General features: G+C 45.5%; 1 protein-coding gene across 7 annotated transcripts in view; it reads left to right on the top strand.

The window, feature by feature from the left end:
• The window catches only part of LOC142910675 (heterogeneous nuclear ribonucleoprotein L-like), a 29,216-nt gene extending 13,427 nt beyond the window's left edge, over positions 1–15,789 (top strand). For 6 of the 7 annotated variants that reach the window (XM_076060049.1, XM_076060050.1, XM_076060047.1 and 3 more), the window contains 7 exons: positions 8,392–8,478; positions 8,969–9,222; positions 9,579–9,700; positions 12,774–12,975; positions 13,587–13,644; positions 14,476–14,571; positions 15,030–15,789. In XM_076060049.1, coding sequence (XP_075916164.1) covers positions 8,392–8,478; positions 8,969–9,222; positions 9,579–9,700; positions 12,774–12,975; positions 13,587–13,644; positions 14,476–14,571; positions 15,030–15,085 — 875 coding nt within the window. In that variant the 3' untranslated portion in view covers positions 15,086–15,789. Of the gene's footprint in view, positions 1–8,391; positions 8,479–8,968; positions 9,223–9,578; positions 9,701–12,773; positions 12,976–13,586; positions 13,645–14,475; positions 14,572–15,029 lie in introns of those variants that run through there. The other variant, XM_076060052.1, reaches the window with a different exon arrangement.
• The last annotated feature ends 273 nt before the right edge of the window (positions 15,790–16,062 follow it).

Genomic DNA, 16,062 nt, shown 5'->3' with positions numbered 1-16,062 from the left:
TGTTTTACCCAGCAACGGCAAACGTAGGCCAGTATCATCCAATTAAAATAATGGACAATTGCTCCTGCAGCCCTGAACAGGACATGCGCAGTGAAAAATCGATGGATGGATTAAAACAAGTGAGAATATTTTGTTTTATCTGCGAGCCATATGCAATCATCAAAAGAGCCACATCTGGCTCGCAAGCCATAGGTTCCCGACCCCTGGTATAGAGTCTTGATGAGGCAGTTCTTCTGGGATGGATGGTGGTGGGAATCCGGTTTCAAGTAAGCATCTGTATGGGTAGCTTTCCTGTAGACAGAGTGGCTCATTGAACCATCATGTCTCCTTTTAATTAAGACATCCAGAAAGGGTAGTTTGCCATCTTTTTCGACCTCCATGGTAAATCTGATGGCTGGGTGTATGGAATTGATGTGGTCGCGGAATTGGTCTAGAGCAGGCTGGCCATGTGGCCAGATGACAAAGGTGTCATCAACGTACCTCTTCCATAAGGTCGGGCGTAGAGTGGCAGTCTGGATGGCGTCAGTTTCAATTTTTTCCATGAATACGTTGGCTACAACCGGAGATAGGGGGGAGCCCATTGGGGTGCCCTCAGTTTGTTTGTAGAAAGTTCCATTCCAGGTGAAGTATGTGTTGGTTAAGCAATGTCTCACCAGGGGGGGTACATCAGTATGCAGTCCTTGATGAACCAGGTCTTCAATGATAGCGATGGTGTCAGGTACTGGGACTTTGGTGAACAAGGACACCACATCAAAACTGACAAGCAGGTCGTTTGGGGACAGGGAAATGTCTTTGATTGTCGATACCAGGTGAGTAGAATTTAGTACCGCAGAGGTGGTTTTTCCAGTGAAAGGTCGCAGTATATCAGCCAGAAAACGTGCCAGTTTGTAGGTGGGGGAGCTGATAGTAGAGACGATGGGACGAAGGGGTGTATCTTCTTTGTGTATCTTTGGAAGGCCATATAATCTTGGTGGTCTGGCAGCAGAGGGTTTCAACAAGAACTGTTTGTTCTCATCAATTAATGCTGTTGAATCAGAGATAATTTTGTTCGTTTTTGTGACCAGGCTGTTGGTGGGATCTCTTTTTATTTTTGTATAGCTGCCATCGTTGAGTAGTTCTTGAATTTTGTTGTTATATTCTGTTTTGTCCATGATGACAGTGGCATTGCCTTTGTCGGCTGAGAGAACGACAATATCATCCCTCTTTTTTAATTGAGATAATTCAAAACGTTCGTCTTTGCTGATGTTGCTAGGTGGCAACTTAGCGTTTTTGAGGGTTGCAGCGATTTCAGATCTTGCTACGTCTGCAGAGATGTGACTCAAGCCCTTGAGTGCAACGTCGACATGGGCAATGATATCATTAACCGGTAAGTGTCTCGGTGTGACAGCAAAGTTTAGACCTTTAGCTAAAACGGATTTCAGACCATCAGAAATGGAACTGTTACTGCGATTAATTACGACTTTGTTGACGTCTATCTTTTCGGTGTGTGGATCCGATTTTTTGCTGGAGAGGTGATTGAATTTGGAAATCAAATTGTCCCTACATTTGTTCGACATAGTGGCAGCCGAAGAGGTAGTCATTGTCTACATGTTCCCAATCCGATGTAGACATTGTTGCTGTCAATTTTAAGTGTGATTTGTAGAGTGTCTTGTCTAACTGATCGAGTTCGGTGCGTGTAAGTCTGATTTTTTCCGAGATAAGAGCGAAGCTAGTTCTAGCTAGAATTCGTTTTGCATTGAGAGAAGTTGCAACAGCAGAGGTTAGTGTAAATGCGGTTGGTATTACCTTAGAGTCGCGGCATCTCTTCAGAAAGGTGAGTGACTCGATTAGTTGACCGCATCCGCGAACATAAAGCAGACTTGAAATACGGTAAGACGAACTGCTCTGCCGTGGCAGATCACTGTTACAATTCAGTGGGCTCACATGACATTGACTTCTCCAAGACGGAGGTTCTTTGCAAACCAACTGGCTACCATGAGAGATTCGTTCATGAGGCCATTCACATATACAAGCACAGAGACAATTTCAATCGAGAAGATGGATTCAGGCTTAGTAACCACTGGAAAGAACCAAAGAAGATGAATCATTGCAGTCACGAAAGCTTTAAATCGAAATTTAACCGCCTCTACGGGGAGGGATTCCACACATCCTTAAGATCATTCAACAGACTTCGGGATAAGAAGGCTCAACTAATCGAGTCTCTCACCTTTCTGAAGAGATGCCGCGACTCTAAGGTAATACCAACCGCATTTACACTAACCTCTGCTGTTGCAACTTCTCTCAATGCAAAACGAATTCTAGCTAGAACTAGCTTCGCTCTTATCTCGGAAAAAATCAGACTTACACGAACCGAACTCGATCAGTTAGACAAGACACTCTACAAATCACACTTAAAATTGACAGCAACAATGTCTACATCGGATTGGGAACATGTAGACAATGACTACCTCTTCGGCTGCCACTATGTCGAACAAATGTAGGGACAATTTGATTTCCAAATTCAATCACCTCTCCAGCAAAAAATCGGATCCACACACCGAAAAGATAGACGTCAACAAAGTCGTAATTAATCGCAGTAACAGTTCCATTTCTGATGGTCTGAAATCCGTTTTAGCTAAAGGTCTAAACTTTGCTGTCACACCGAGACACTTACCGGTTAATGATATCATTGCCCATGTCGACGTTGCACTCAAGGGCTTGAGTCACATCTCTGCAGACGTAGCAAGATCTGAAATCGCTGCAACCCTCAAAAACGCTAAGTTGCCACCTAGCAACATCAGCAAAGACGAACGTTTTGAATTATCTCAATTAAAAAAGAGGGATGATATTGTCGTTCTCTCAGCCGACAAAGGCAATGCCACTGTCATCATGGACAAAACAGAATATAACAACAAAATTCAAGAACTACTCAACGATGGCAGCTATACAAAAATAAAAAGAGATCCCACCAACAGCCTGGTCACAAAAACGAACAAAATTATCTCTGATTCAACAGCATTAATTGATGAGAACAAACAGTTCTTGTTGAAACCCTCTGCTGCCAGACCACCAAGATTATATGGCCTTCCAAAGATACACAAAGAAGATACACCCATTCGTCCCATCGTCTCTACTATCAGCTCCCCCACCTACAAACTGGCACGTTTTCTGGCTGATATACTGCGACCTTTCACTGGAAAAACCACCTCTGCGGTACTAAATTCTACTCACCTGGTATCGACAATCAAAGACATTTCCCTGTCCCCAAACGACCTGCTTGTCAGTTTTGATGTGGTGTCCTTGTTCACCAAAGTCCCAGTACCTGACACCATCGCTATCATTGAAGACCTGGTTCATCAAGGACTGCATACTGATGTACCCCCCCTGGTGAGACATTGCTTAACCAACACATACTTCACCTGGAATGGAACTTTCTACAAACAAACTGAGGGCACCCCAATGGGCTCCCCCCTATCTCCGGTTGTAGCCAACGTATTCATGGAAAAATTTGAAACTGACGCCATCCAGACTGCCACTCTACGCCCGACCTTATGGAAGAGGTACGTTGATGACACCTTTGTCATCTGGCCACATGGCCAGCCTGCTCTAGACCAATTCCGCGACCACATCAATTCCATACACCCAGCCATCAGATTTACCATGGAGGTCGAAAAAGATGGCAAACTACCCTTTCTGGATGTCTTAATTAAAAGGAGACATGATGGTTCAATGAGCCACTCTGTCTACAGGAAAGCTACCCATACAGATGCTTACTTGAAACCGGATTCCCACCACCATCCATCCCAGAAGAACTGCCTCATCAAGACTCTATACCATAGAGCCCAATGCATTTCCGACCAGGAACACATTACCAGTGAACTCAAGCACGTACACCAGGCTCTCAGGGCTAATGGCTACTCCGACTACACAATCCGCAAAGCCATCACTCCAGTCATGAAGAAGGATCCTCTTGTGGAGCCACTCAAAACCATCACCTTACCCTACATTTCAGGGGTCACTAAAAAGATCTCCAAAATCCTGAATAAACACAAGATCCAGGTCCGATTCAACACAGTACACAAAATCCGTGATTTAGTTCCATCTGTAAAAGATGCTCTTCCAGACATACAGTACCCGGGCGTTTACAAACTAAAGTGCCTCTGTGGTAGTAGCTACATTGGAGAAACCAAAAGACATATCTCGGACCGCATCCGCGAACATAAAGCAGACTTGAAACACGGTAAGACGAACTCCTCTGCCGTGGCAGATCACTGTTACAATTCAGTGGGCTCACATGACATTGACTTCTCCAAGACGGAGGTTCTTTGCAAACCAACTGGCTACCATGAGAGATTCGTTCATGAGGCCATTCACATATACAAGCACAGAGACAATTTCAACCGAGAAGATGGATTCAGGCTTAGTAACCACTGGAAAGATGTGTTAAATCATTTCTGTTCTTAATTAATTGTAATTTTACGATGACCTTCAGACCGCAGCTCTTTCGCCAGCATTGCCTCTTAATACCTCTCACACCACGGTTAATGGTATGGTTTACAACATGGAGTATACTAGGGCTTCGCAGCTGTCTCTCTCCCCCTCCTCTGTTCCGACCATGGACGAACTCGTCCGTCTGAACGGGGCCCGTAGCTATCCGTGGTACGGAAATTTGAGGGTAAGAATCCACCCATTTTTTCACCATATAGCATTGTGATATATAACGACTTATGGTTGGTAGCTTAGCTGATTGGAGAATATAGAGTTTATTGATAACATGAAGATAATTTATATTTTAGTTTTTATTGGTTCACTATATAGTACTGTGAATAGCTCAGATGTGTAGTCATTTCTGTGACCAGTCACTAGCAAATCACCCAGTTATTTCAATGCTAAATTCGCCTAGTTATTTCAATGCTAAATTCTCCTGTTTGATTTGTACTAAGTGCCTCGGTGAATGTGTATGCTCTGACTTCAACGTAACTATTTCTGTAGCAGTTACAAGCGAATCACTCAGCCATTTCAATGCTAAATTCTATGCTAATCCCATTGTCAAGGGGTGCCTCTGCGGATGTGTATGCCTTAACTTAGCTATTTCAATGCTAAATTCTATGCTAATTCCTTTTAACAATGGGTGCCTCTGCGGATGTGTATGCTTTAACTTTTAACATAGCTATTTCTGTGACCAGTCACAAGCTAATCATTCAGCCATTTCAATGCTAAATTTTATGCTAATTCCTTCGTCAAGGCTCTTTGTTCCTCTCACACAGCTTAAAAGCCGTGATCTGAACGTGGCTCTCTCACTCCAGCACTGTCCTACCAGACAGTCTCGCCCCCTTCACCTGATGAAGGCCGCTTGTGTTGTGGCCGAAACGTCATGAGAATATTATTGTGTTATTTTATCAATTTATTATTTTATTCTCATTCTACGTGACTTTACCGAAAGAACCAAAGAAGATGAATCATTGCAGTCACGAAAGCTTTAAATCGAAAAATCTACAGAACTTGGTCGATGTCACAGGAAGTTATTTGAAACGCCACTCCCCTCTTCTGTATCAAACATGCAATCACTGCAATTGTGTAGAGCTGGTCAAGGTTATTTTCGTTTATACCTATCTTCTCCATATATATAAAAGGCAAAGTTGTGATTGTGTGTGTCTGTTCAAAATGTTTAGCGTACTTCCCGACATGCAACAAACTGGAAATTTGCCATGTGGGTACTTTCCAGACTGTACACCGTGCAAACATTATAAAAATACACTTTTTTTCTGGGGGGTGGGGGGGAGCTCAATAATGCACTTATTTTTTGTACGGCAAGTGAGCTGTGACGTCAAATCTGTCACGTGACCCGTAGTGTAGCGGTTAGCGTTACGCTGCGCTATGAACCCGGCGACCCAAGTTCGATTCCTGCTCACCGCCACCGCCGGTGACGATTATTTTAACCGGTCCTGGGCCTCCCCTAGGTCGACTCAGCCTCAAACGACTAACTGCTGTGGTGTGTGAACATCGCTACTGGGGAGACAAAGACGGCCGGGCGTGGTGGATCCAAGTCCCGGGCGAAGCCGGGTAGTAACAGCTAGCGCAACATATAACTAAATAATCTTTGTGTTTTTTTAGCCCATGCTAAGCTTGCGTAGTTTACTCTGGGCAGATTGGTTTTAAACTCGTGCCCGTGTACTTTGTTTTTCTAGTTTACCCTTCAGAACAATGTGGCAGTATAAGTGAATGTTGTGAAGAACAGGATTCACAAGGAGGCATGTGGCTGCTGGAGTGTTCAATAATCCATTGGATTCATTTTTATGTTACCATTAAAGCTGTTGCCCTGGTACTGGACATGCGATAGACATTGCCATTAAGTTGGTGGCGTTTTAGATTTTGATCAGCTTTGAAGATTTTCCCAACGTCAAGTGCATGTGGCCCATAGGCGGGTACTCGGTTGTTCGGGGTGTATCAAGGCTGGGCATTATAACACTTCAGTGTAAAACCTTGCATTGCGAGCATAATTCGTTCCGGGAACGTGTTTGTAATCCAAAGTGCTCGTACATCAAAGCACTCGTCTATCAGTTGTGTGATCACGTGACTCACGGCAGTACAAAGTGTGTCTACACGTACACTGCTCGTATTGCAAGACCTCGCTCGTTTATCAAGTTAATATTTATTTACAATTTTAGCTCGTCTTGCAAAACACTTGCAGACCAAGTTACTCGCAATCCAAGGTTTTACTTTTATATTTAGATTTACCAGGGTGTGTGTCTGTTGGATCAGAAGTAGGTGCCAACTTTCACTGGCATATTTGAGGTGGACATTGCACGTTGCGTTTTTATATTTTGTAGGGTTGAGAAACCTTGACTGCATTATGTGGTGTCTGGATACTAAGCGGAGAAGCTTAGAGGATGTCAGAAAAGCCGATATTTACGATTGAAAATATCACTTATTATAAAGTAACCCTTTTAATTTGGTACGATTGAGCCTGAACAGGAAAATGTATCTTTGTCCCGAGTACATTGTGCGTACGCACAGATATTAGTTTCCGAAGAGGTAAGTCTCGCCACTTTATCAAGGGAGCTTCAGGGACACGGTGCGGTTTGATTTTATCGCCAAATTTCCGTAAACGCTTCGAAGAGTATTTTCCTCACTCCAAACATCAACGCTACAAGGAGCATCTGCGAGCATTGCCGCACACAGAAGCACACGGAGGCAATTTGCAAGCAACACACGAGCAATCAAGCGCCCGGCAGCCAACAGCCACCGACGTGAACGGCGACGACACGAACGGCGACATTGGCGACATCCTCGTCGGCACTTGGGAGGCACCGGGGACCAAGCAACCAACACGCCGCCGCCGCTGTGACACGCACGGCCGACCCGCGCCCCCCACGCCTGCAGCGCCACGTCACAGAACACTCGGCGCAGCACGCCGCATCCGCTGCACCGCAACCGCCAAGTGCCGCTTGGCAGAGGCCATCGGATAACCCGCGTCCAGCCGCAGGCACCGGGGGGACACGGCGCTGACAGACCGGCAAAGTACCGGCATCGCCGCGAAGAAGCCGGGAACGACAAAAGCCCGCATTCACCGCGAACGGGACTTGGAAATAAACCGAACGGAACGCGTGCCGATGCGTTTGGGGCTTAAAATCGCTCCGTTGGTGAGAATTTACCTCGACGCTCGTACGTTTAGACTGCCTTGCTAAAGTTTTGTTTGCAAACGAGGCTTTTTACATTGCAGATGCCAGACACAACGCATTTCGCATCGGTTTATAAGCGGCGATCTTTTTCATTTTAAAGGTTTGTAAGGCCCCGTCGCCCACTTCAATTGTCCCAATTTTAAGCCCCAAACCAAAAAGGGTCGCCGGAGAGCGAGAGGTGCGGTGGCACGGACAACGCGGGGGGGTCCATTTGTGCCGAGCGTGACTGCTGTTGGCGCAGGAAAGAAGGCGCCGGCCTTTCTGTTGCATCCTCCTCGCGATGGGTCGTCAGCCGCCGCCCGACTCTGGGCAACTTTGTGTTCCCGTCGAAGCGTAGACTGGGTAAGAAACGAGCGGGCATCGCAGGCGGCAACCACGGATACTCGCTGACGCCGCACCTCGGAACAATTTGTCGCGTGCATCTGTACACCTCCAATAAAAAAAATTTCTTCTTCTTGCGATGAGCGTTTCTTTACGCGCTGTATTTTGTATGGTGCTCGTTATTTATGTTGCGCCGTGTGAAATCTGCATTTTAAAAATACCGCCGATTGTTTTTATCGACAGACGCAGCGCGCCGCCTTGTGGAATGTGCCCGGAATTTCTTAATGTGTTGGTAGTGTGAATGTTCTGGGTGCAGAATGATTTTTTTGGATTGTCATATTTTGTGCAGCAGTGAGCGCTTATGTTTCCCGTGGGTGAATTTGGTGATCGTTTTTTTGTTTGTTTTCAGAGGACAATGCAGTGATGCCAGCGAAGCAAACGTCTCTCCTTGGCGACCATCCCAAAGCACACGCTTGCGGTGGTGGCGACTGTGGAGGTAATCCCCTTGTTGCGAATGCTATAATTTCGGTTTCCTTCAGCTTGCTGTCAGATTGAAAGAACCTGCTGCCTGTTGAGAACATTTCTTATTTGGAATTAGTGTTAAGGTGCATCCTAAAAACCTTTTTTTGCGGTTAACAATTGCAACGTACGAGTTGCTTTGTGTTTTAAAGAGACGATATTTCCAACAGTTATCAGATGTATTGGGTATTTAAAACAAGCTATGCTGAATAAGAGCTCTAGCTTGGTGGGCCTCAACCTAAAATAAAAACTAGTTTAGTCTATTCCCTAGGCAACTGAGTCTTCTGGACCAATGTTTTCCAGTGTCTCCAAGGGGTAGAGTGGTGAATCCTGGGTAACCTGATCTTATAGGAAAGGGCACACGTGTGTGTAAGATGATGGCTGTGGTAAATCTGTTTTTCAGAGAAGTTTAGAGAGTTTCAGCTAGTTCACGATGCGTTTCCCCCTCTTGTGTGTTTGCGTCACAGGCCACCAGCAGCCACCGCCACCGGGCCTCGACTACGGACCTGGCGGCGACGGCATGGGCATGGGCGGTGGGGGAGGAATGGGCATGGGAGGAATGGGCATGGGCAACCTGGGTGGGCCCCAGGGCCAGCACGTGCAGGCCATGATGAACCAGCAGGCCGGCAACAAGGTCCTCATGGTGTACGGCTTGGATGCCGAACGCTTCAACTGCGACCGCGTGTTTAACATCCTCTGCCTCTTCGGCGACGTGGAGAAGGTGCCTTCGCTGGGTGTTGCGCGCGCCTGCTTTGAAATGAGTCCCCGTTTTTTTCCTTCCAAAGGTTCAACCGCGGTGCAACGCGTACGCACGCGTGTGGTGCACGTCGTGCGCTCATCGTGTTATATAAAGTGGGAGATTCACACGACCAAATTTGTTCACCGGTTGACAACATACACATTTGCTCTTTTTTCTTTACAAAAATGTACCCAATGCGAAGTGTTCTTTGTGCATGTTTTCTAATGGCCCCTCAGCCAACACTTCACATTTCAACGATGCGTTACAACGAAACTTGTAGATATTTTCGTACAAGATTGCGCGATGCTGAACCGTGTTACGGGTTGTTATTCTTGTAGGTTAAGTTCCTGAAGAGCAAGCCGGGAGCCGCCATGGTCGAGATGGGAGATCAGTACGCCGTGCACAGGGCGGTTTTTCACCTCAATATGTCTCAGATCTTTGGAAATAAAATCAACCTCTGGTGAGCCGTTTTGTTCCCGTGTTAAAATGGTAAATGTAACTCGTCATATCCTGTTAATGTAATTGGATACTGCTTTCCCTTTAGAGAAGACAACTTTAGTAAATATTTAGTGCAAGTGGCTAAATTTTAGGACGGTGAAAAAGAGAGCTGATAAATACCGTGAACGAAACACTTGTCACAGCTCACGAGGACCCCGATGACTTGCTGTCCAGAGCCTTTTTTGAAGTGGCGAAACGTGAAATTTGGATTCTAGATTTGAAGCTTTACGGAGAGGGCCTTTATTGAAATAGCGAACGTGAAATTTGGATTCTAGATTTGAAGCTCTACGGGGAGGGTTTTCACCTATCTGTTAGAGCAGGGGTCGGGAACCTTTTTGACTAAGAGAGCCATGAAAGCAAAAAATTTGGAAATTTATTTCAGTGAGAGCCATATAATATATTTTAAAAGTGAATTCAACTAAATGTCAGTATAATAAGCCTCTGAATTTATTCTTTTAAATAATGTTGTTATAACACTCACCATTAATGCGACTTCTGGTGCTGCATGGATTTGCTGATGTCTTTGTAGTCGGGTTGGTACTTGGTGAGGTTAAGCTTCATGCAAGCGTTGAGGCTTTCATCCGTTAAACGTGATCGTAGGTTGGACTTGATGTTTTTAAGATGTGAGAATGACTGCTCACATGCATACGTAGATCCAAACATGGTCAATACAGCAATACTCACACGCTGCAGTGTGTGGTATGTGACAGGAAGCGCGTTCCAAGTTTTGAGAATCAGCTGGTCTTCGGGTTGGAGTTTTTTCATTTCTGTCCACATGTGCTTGCTCGCCAACTCCGCTTTCTGTCGTGTGATTCTTTCCAAATCTTCATTCAGTGACTTGAACTTATTCACCCACATGTCTGAGGCCTTCAGGTCAGCCACTTCTGCTTCAAAATCTCTGACGGAGACACCAGGGATGTAATTCAGGTCGGCTGTGTTCAGTGAACACTCGTTTGGATGGGTGATGAACTTAAAAAGACGAGTGTGCTCACGAAATTCTCCAAAGCGTGCTTTGAAGGACTGTAGGAGACTGGATGTGCAGCCAGCTAGCTGGTGGAGATCAAGGTTTTGAATGGGCTCACTTGCTGTGCATGCATCTTTAAATTGGCTCAGTTTTTCAAAATGTAGTAAACGACCTGTTTCAAGATCCGTGATGAAAAGCTCCAGCTTGTTTTCAAAAGCAAATACAGCTTGTTGAAGGGATAACACTGTATTTCCAATGCCTTGCATTTTCACGTTGAGCTGGTTCAGATGTTCAGTCAGATCTACGAGATAGTAAAACTTGAGGAGCCACTCGGTGTCGGCTAGCTCAGGATGCCCGACGCCTTTCATTTCAAGGAAAGTCCGGATTTCGTTCAGGCAAGCCGCAAAACGGCTAAGCACCTTCCCTCTTGACAACCAACGCACATTGCTGTGCAAAAGCAGACCAGGATAGTTATTTACAACTTCATCCAGCAGTGTTTTAAACTGGCGATCATTTAAGGCTCGGGCAACAATAAAGTTGATCACACGAATGACCAGCGACATCACTTCGCCAAACTGCCTGTCACACATCTGAGCACAAAGTGCCTCCTGGTGTATAATGCAATGGAAACTTAGGATGGGTCTATTTTCATGTTCACGGAGAAGCGCCACAAATCCTTTGTTTTTCCCCACCATACACGGAGCACCATCAGTACACACTGAGAGAAGTTTATCCATAGGTAGATTTTTTTCTTGAGCAAACTCCATGAAAGACTTGAATAAATCCTCACCTCTTGTGGACCCTTTTAATGGCAGAACAGCAAGACTTTCTTCACGCAGTGTGTCACCAACAGCATATCTTGCAATCACGCTGAACTGCGACAAATGGCTCACGTCTGTTGACTCATCCAAAGCCAGAGAAAAGAACGGCGCTGCATTTATGTCCTTCACTTGCGTTTCCTCCACTTTGTTTGCCATCACGATGGTACGATCATGAACAGTTCTTGCCGACAGAGGCATGTCTTGTATCCGTTTGATTATCTTGTCTTTGTTCGGAAGATCATCAAAAAGTTCATTGGCTACATCCAGCATGAACGTTTTAGCATACTCGCCATCTGTGAATGGTTTTCCGTTCCTCACTATTGCTAAAGAACCAGCAAAGCTAGCCGAATTATAGTCACCTTGCCGGGTCCATACGCGGAGTTGCTGCTGGCTAGCTTGCACCCTGCTCAGAAGCTCTTGGCACGCTTTCTTTCTGCTGTCTCCCGCAGGGTATTTTGATGCAAAGGTAGCGTGGCGCGTGTCGAAGTGCCGCTTTACATTCGACCGTTTCAACGATGTAATTTTGTCATTGCAAATTAGACACACCGCAGAACCCGCTCTCTCCACAAAGGCGAATTCTTCGGTCCATTCGTCCTGAAATGTACGATACTCGTCGTCTTTTTTTCTTTTCGCCATCTTCTTCGTCGAAGGGTTAGCTTTGAGCTAATGACCGAGCAGACGCAGTCTCAGACTGATTCAAAAGGGGGCGTTTACCTGTTTTACCCAGCAACGGCAAACGTAGGCCAGTATCATCCAATTAAAATAATGGACAATTGCTCCTGCAGCCCTGAACAGGACATGCGCAGTGAAAAATCGATGGATGGATTAAAACAAGTGAGAATATTTTGTTTTATCTGCGAGCCATATGCAATCATCAAAAGAGCCACATCTGGCTCGCGAGCCATAGGTTCCCGACCCCTGTGTTAGAGCTTTCAACAGACAACGGGACAAGAAGTCAAAGCTCATCGAGACGCTGACCTTCCTCAAAAGATGCCGCGACAACAAGCTTAAAGGACTCGACCTGGGCTTTGCTGTCTTCACTCCAACGCTGTCCTCTGGACAGCCCGGTCCCTTCACCTGATGAAGGCCACTTGTGTTGTGGCCGAAACGTCGTGATTTTTTGTTATTTTATTTTTACCTACGTGACTTTACCGAATAGAACCAAAGAGCACTTGAAATTTGGAACATGATAAAATAAATAAAAACAGTTTCTTCGCGCTATTCCCTCCCTTCCGCCCTCGTCTCGGCAGCGCGTCGAGGCAGCGGTCGATTGCGCCGGGCCAGGCGTTCGAGCTGCCGGACGGCACCGACAGCTACAGGGACTACGCAGGTTCTCGCAACCACCGCTACGCCGACAGCGAGAAGGCGGCGAAGAACCGCAACCAGCGTCCCACCGCGGTGCTGCACTTCTTCAACGCGCCCACGGACATCACGGCCGAGATGTTCGCGCAGGTCCGTGCCCCCGCCGCCCCTTCAGCCTGCTGCCAGCAGCGCAGAAGGGGAGCGCGTTCGGTTTCTTTAAAAGTTTTCCCAGGTGAAGCTTTTATAAATATTCAAGTCCAAAGTTTGCACGTGAAACAATCGTGGGTTTTTAAGATGAGCCTATTGATGTTGTGGAGTTTGTGGTGGCCCATGACACGTTTCCTGTGACGGGACAAATGTAAAATGGTGTAATGTAGTTTCCTTTCAGCGGTTAAAACATAAGATGTATAAATAATGCAATCGATGTTCCAAAGGGACTTTTTTGTTACAGACTAGACAACACCTCGCGTTAATTTGTCCTGTTTAATACATTACGATTCATATTCATTTGTATTCGAAAGGTTTACATTTCAGTCTTTGGACATTGTTTCTGCAAATGGTTGCATTCCCCCTGAGTCTATGCTTGGTGTTCACAATAATCTGAGCACTTTGAAAGACTGCTCCAAAGCTGGCGAATGTAAATTTAAAAATGGACAACGGGATTTGTGCCTGCAATTAAAATGACATCTCCCGAATGCTTTACCGGTGCACGTTAACTGTTACCAACTATAACGTGAACGCCGCCCGTTCTGTCCCCGCAGCTGTGCGACGAAATGTCGATTGCGAGGCCCCGCTCTTTCAAAGTGTTTTCTGGAAAAAGTAAGTCCCGCAAAGTATGTTTATTATTTATCTTACGTGTCATGGCACAGAATAAATCGTGTACTGTATTCTCCATGCAATCGTCGCTTGATTTACAGCACGACACCAGATGATCTGCAACGTGTGCTATGAGGCCATGCTCAAGAAACCCTGTGAAAAATTCTCTCCCGAGAGCAGTCCTTGCTATTCACTCGTGCCCAAGCTGACTGAAGCGTGTTAGCGTAGCCAAGGCATCGGACTGAAGCCTTCCTGCTGCAGAAATTCACCGACGACTGACACCACCCTTTAAACACGGCTTCTTTAGGTAAAGTCACGTAGAAGGGAAACAACAAAATAATAAATATATACAAACACAGACAATTTCAACCGAGAAGATGGATTCTGGCTTAGCAATCATTGGAAGGATTTGATAAACCATTTCGGGTCTTAATTGATTGTTCACGCTTACGGTGGCTTTCAGACCGCATCCATTATTTTCGTCTCCCCCCTCCTCTTTTCAGAACATAGATGGACTCGTCCATCTGAACAACTGCCAAATCGCTCTCCGTGGTGCTAACGTTAAAAATAACCGCCACTTTTTTAAAATGTTCTTGCTGTGGTTTTCACACCTGATGATGATTGCTTGTGTTGCAGTCGAAACGTCGTGAGAATTTTATTGTTTTATATTTTTATTATTTTATTGTTTCCCTTCTAACGTGGTGGTGACTTTACCGAAAGAACCAAGGATATGAATCCCTGCAGTCACGAAAGCTTTAAATCAAAATGGCGAAGGGTGTTGCGTTTTACACGACCCAAATTACTCTATGAGCGACGGTCCGTCCACGTGTCCAGCCGATAGGAGCGTGTCCGGCCTGATGGAGTGGGAGACCAAGAACGATGCCATGGAGGCTCTGGCGTGCATTAACCATCACCCCCTGAAGAACGCAAGTAAGTTGTGGGGTGTTGGCCATTTGTGTTGGTGCGATGACATTGAAGCGGTGCTGCATTATCGGCAAATCTTTGGTCGTACGCTCTGTTGAGCACCTAATGTTCAGATTTGGGGGGGGCGCTTGTTATTACCATAGCACCATCTGTGTACACTGGCTGCCTAGCAGCCTTGGGTGAAATTGCAGGAAGCGAAAGCAGTTGTAGATTGTTGTATTATATATTAACAGGTTGTTATTTATGGGCGATTTGGATTTCGTTGTTGTTGTTTGCATATACAGAATGGAATTGAAAGTTGACATAGCCAAGCACTTTCACTTATCACAACTCAACGTTATCTTAGCTCCCTGAACGATTTTGTTAACATCAACAAAGACCCTCCTAAGAATCGCTTCATTGTTTTAAGTTTTTGTGTGCTCCAGTGAAGACGTCATGTGGCTCCCCTGTTTTTATTTTCTCAGATGTTCCATACCTCTACACCCTCAAACTGTGCTTCTCCACTGCCCAGCCTTCATAGAAGACAACTCAACATGTTTCATGCCATATTGAACGTCGGTGTCAACATCATTGTCACTTTGTGTAATATTTGTGAATGTCCCATCACTCTTGTTGAAAGTTAACCGTGGGTATAGGTCGAAAGTGCAATTTGACGCGTTTACATTTTAGTTGTCATTTTTTGGAGGATTAATTTAGATTTCTATATTGACTGCACCGAAAGATTTTAAAGGTCGCAGTGGAAATGAAGAATGTTGAAATTAAAATAATTATGATTAGTCTCCTTAACCTGCCGAGTTTGTCTGCCGTGTGCATTGCTATTTTGTCCATGAGCCCCAAACCAGATTTCACTTGGCAGTCCTCGGGTGCCGTAACTTTAGCGGCTCCAATTAATTTACAATTTGGGGGGGTTCTCAACTTGCTCATAGCCAAAGTTTTTGCTCCCACCACGAGTGATGCTCCTTTCTTGCTGTAGCCCATGGCACTAATATTGCCCATTTAATTTCATAACGGAGAGCTCTGAAATAAATGCCAAAGAGACCCTTTTGGGGGGGGGCTGGTAAAAATATACCCCGACTCATTGAAAATCCCATTGAAAAACATGGGTTGGCATTCTGTACAGTGCGTGTTTTTAGCAGGTTAATACGCTTGCAAATATAAACCCCAAGAGAAAATAGAACCGTGTTTGAAAATAAAAGCATGGAGAGATGCATGTTTGACATCGAACTGGAATCGATTGAACATGAGCGTGGAGACATGAAGGAAGTTGGGCATAGGGTAGGTGAGTGACTGAGTGAATGAGTGACTGAGTGTGTGGGTGGCTAGGTGAGTGACTGTGTGTGTGGCTAGGTGAGTGACTGAGTGTGTGGGTGGCTAGGTGAGTGACTGTGTGTGTGGCTAGGTGAGTGACTGAGTGTGTGGGTGGCTAGGTGAGTGACTGTGTGTGGCTAGGTGAGTGACTGAGTGAATGAGTGACTGTCTATGTGGGTGGCTAGGTGA

The sequence above is a fragment of the Petromyzon marinus genome, unplaced genomic scaffold (assembly GCF_048934315.1).
Source record: "Petromyzon marinus isolate PM22_M1 ecotype Great Lakes invasive population unplaced genomic scaffold, UKy_Petmar_22M1.pri1.0 PM_G_Scaffold_15, whole genome shotgun sequence".
Taxonomy (NCBI): Eukaryota; Metazoa; Chordata; class Hyperoartia; order Petromyzontiformes; family Petromyzontidae; genus Petromyzon; species Petromyzon marinus.
This window is presented reverse-complemented; position numbering and strand designations above follow the sequence as displayed.